This window comes from Plectropomus leopardus, unplaced genomic scaffold, assembly GCF_008729295.1.
Source record: "Plectropomus leopardus isolate mb unplaced genomic scaffold, YSFRI_Pleo_2.0 unplaced_scaffold29787, whole genome shotgun sequence".
Taxonomy (NCBI): Eukaryota; Metazoa; Chordata; class Actinopteri; order Perciformes; family Serranidae; genus Plectropomus; species Plectropomus leopardus.
In genome coordinates, this window is record NW_024632475.1 from 1 (window position 1) to 3,045 (window position 3,045).

Genomic DNA, 3,045 nt, shown 5'->3' on the forward strand with positions numbered 1-3,045 from the left:
TCTTTACAAACTTTCCCTCAGCATCGAGGAAGTGTCCAGGGTTAAAGGTCTCTGGAGACTCCCATTCAGTCTTGTCAAACAACACAGAGGTCAGGTTGGGCATCAAGGACGTACCCTAAAAAACAAGATCTATAGGTTAACAACAAGCAATGGCATAACCACAACACTCATATGACTGTCTGCTAAATGCACCTTGGGTATGAAGTAACCACCCAGAGTTGTATCCTTGGCAGCCTTTCTGAGTCCATTAAGAGGAACGATGTTTCCGATCCTCTGGACTTCGTGAATAACAGCATCGGTGTACGGCAGGTTGAGTCTGTCTGCCATGCTGGGCTGTCGGGTCTGTCCGATAACTCTGTCTATCTCTGCTTGGACTTTGTCTGCAAGACAATTTTGTGAATTAAGCTTGAGAGCTGAGAAAAATTTGATTGTTAATTTTTTAGCATTCCCATCAGCTTTAATTTGTTAGCTCTCAGTACTGCTGTGCCCCAGTGCAGCCACACAGAGTCATCAGCATTGCTATGGACTTTTGTCTCATTTTCTTGCTCAGTTGTAGCTCAGTTTGGTTCCTAGCATGTCACCTACCCTGAATATCCGGGTTTTTGATGAGGTAAACCAAAGCCCACAGCAAAGTGGTGGAGGTTGTTTCCGTTCCAGCCAAAAACAGATCCAGAGAGCACAGAGCCAGATTGTCCTCAGTGAAGCCCAGATCAGACTCTTTCTGCTATGAAATACAGAGAAGATACAGTAGTGAGTGGCTGGTTGATAGACCGAAAGGGTAACACAGTTTTGTACAGTACAATTGTTCACTCACCTTCTCCATTTCAATGATGAAAGCATCAATGTAGTCCCGAGGACTGCTGTGGTCCAGGTCCTTCTTATGGTTCTTTACCTCCTGACTAATGAAGTCTAGGATTGTGTTGTAGTGGCTGAACATTTTGTTGTGAGGACCTGGCAAGTGCTTCATCACTCCAGGAAAGGCCTCATACAGCTACATAGAAGAAAACAATAAATGAGAAAAACGTATTCATATCACCTTTTATCTTTTGTTGTAAAACTAGACAAAAGACACGGGCCCCTCAGTTTAACTCCCACAAGACAGTCAGAATGCAGAAAGGCCAGCGCCCATAAGAACCTCAAAAACCTCGTCAGTGCCTCTGCAAATGCAAAGAGTGTGTTCAGTAACCACCAGCCTGTCTGGCACTGCTGAGGTTTAGATGCTAACAATGGTGGGATCAGTCAAGAGGCTTTAGCGTGATGCTGCCACTTGTCACTCCTGCTGTTGATGTCCATCTGCAAGGAGTCGTGTTGGGTTCCACCCAACTTCTCCAACTCAAGCCACTCATTGTTTTGAGGTGTCCTGGCAGCCGCAGCTTGAAAGGGAGAGCTTTAGCTGTGGATATAGTGGATTATCTCCCGATGCAGGGTCGCACTGAGAAGTTTAACCCTGTGTGCACTGCCCTGGATGGCGTGGCAGTCCACATGCTTCCGTAGTCAATGCAGGAAGCCTCTAACCATGGCTGCTGCATCACAGAGAGATGCCAGAGTTTTGATTAGGGAGTTATATTTACCACAGGCTCTTGCCAAGTGTGACTGAGACCCACACCCCCTAAAAATACTGCAGGGCTCTTTTGTTAGTCACTTAGCGCTTCCAACAGCTAGAGGTGAAGAGATGATGGTCCTGTTGGACAAACACTCATCCACCAAAAGGAGATGAGTTGACGCACAGTAACGGACGAGAGAAAAAGAGACACGACAGTACATAGTTTGGTCTGCTCCCATTTTCCTCTTTGCCTCTTCAGAGACACCTTATCATTGCACCCTCTCATGACAAGGCAAAAGGCAGCAATGTTGTAATGTGTTGGTGTACTTGTTGGTAATGTGATTGATGGTTTTTAATTAAAACAAAAAACATTCCTTAAGGGCATTTTCCTTGTCCTTCTCTCTCCCCGGTTTCACCATCACTCTTTACCCTCTACACCTGGCCTCTCATGGGCCAGCTTGCCATATGCAGAGGATCTGAGGATGGAGAAGGCCAAGACTGCATATCACATCTTTTTAGCTCTTGCCCCACAGCTGGCAAACACATATCTGTTTTTCCCTTCACAATCTCCATACAGGACATGAGAGAAATTAAAGATGCTGTGTCCAATCACAAGTGCTGTGTTTTCAGCAGCTCTAAAAGAACTGACACTTGTCCCGGCTCTATAATTAGGGAGGGAGATCACAGATTGGGAGTTACTCTCTGTTTGATTGCCAAGGTTGTCGTGATGTTTTAAGACACCTCATCCAATTCAATAGTTTGAAAAACCTGTCTAACACCCTTGAGGCCCTGATGTTCTTATGTCACTTGCTGAAGAGGGTGTATAATGTCTGACAGCAAGAATCCAGTTCCCTTTATACTTTGGGGTCCGACGTATTCGGGCAGGCACATCTTAATTGCCCTGGCAACATTTTTGCTTTTCTCAAAGTGTGAAGGTGTGCTCATGATGAGCGGAGTATTGCCTAAAGAGTCTAGTGCAGAGCTGTGCCTGTGCTGAAAGAACTGGGGTTACAATATTTTATACTTCGTTTTCTCGCACAATCCAAAAACATACCGCTTAGATTCATTTTGTGTGAATGGTTGTCTGGTGCGACTGTTTGGTTAAGCCCTGTGCTTGGCTGTCACCTAATGCCCATGACAGTTGGGATAGACTCCAGCCTGCGACCCTATAAAGGATGAGCATCTATAGATCCTGGATGTGTGGATATTGCTGACTTACAGAACCCCATACAGAGCCCTCCAGTTGAATAGCTTCAGACAGATACTTCAGCATGGTCTGGAAGTTGTGGTCGCTGTAGTCAAACCGTTTCCCCATCACCAGCTGGCAAATGATGTTGGACACAGCATTGTTGAAGAGACCTGCTGGGTTGAAAGGTTCACCTGGAGGAGAGGAGTCCACTGTTTAGACAAGGCTATACTGCTGAAGAGCTGCTGATCAAGAACTTATTTTGTGAATCACCTTTCTCCCTCTCTATCTCCTCCTGCAGGTGTCGGATCTCCTC

General features: G+C 45.8%; 1 protein-coding gene across 1 annotated transcript; it reads right to left on the reverse strand.

The window, feature by feature from the left end:
• Positions 1-7: 7 nt before the first annotated feature.
• Positions 8-3,039, reverse strand: LOC121938536 (cytochrome P450 2J5-like; the record flags this gene model as incomplete). Its single annotated transcript, XM_042481767.1, has 6 exons — positions 3,003-3,039; positions 2,763-2,923; positions 815-991; positions 586-724; positions 193-380; positions 8-115 (listed from the first exon to the last, which is right to left on the reverse strand). Coding segments are annotated over exons 2-6 (708 nt in total), but the record flags the coding sequence as incomplete, so codon positions are not given.
• Positions 3,040-3,045: the final 6 nt, after the last annotated feature.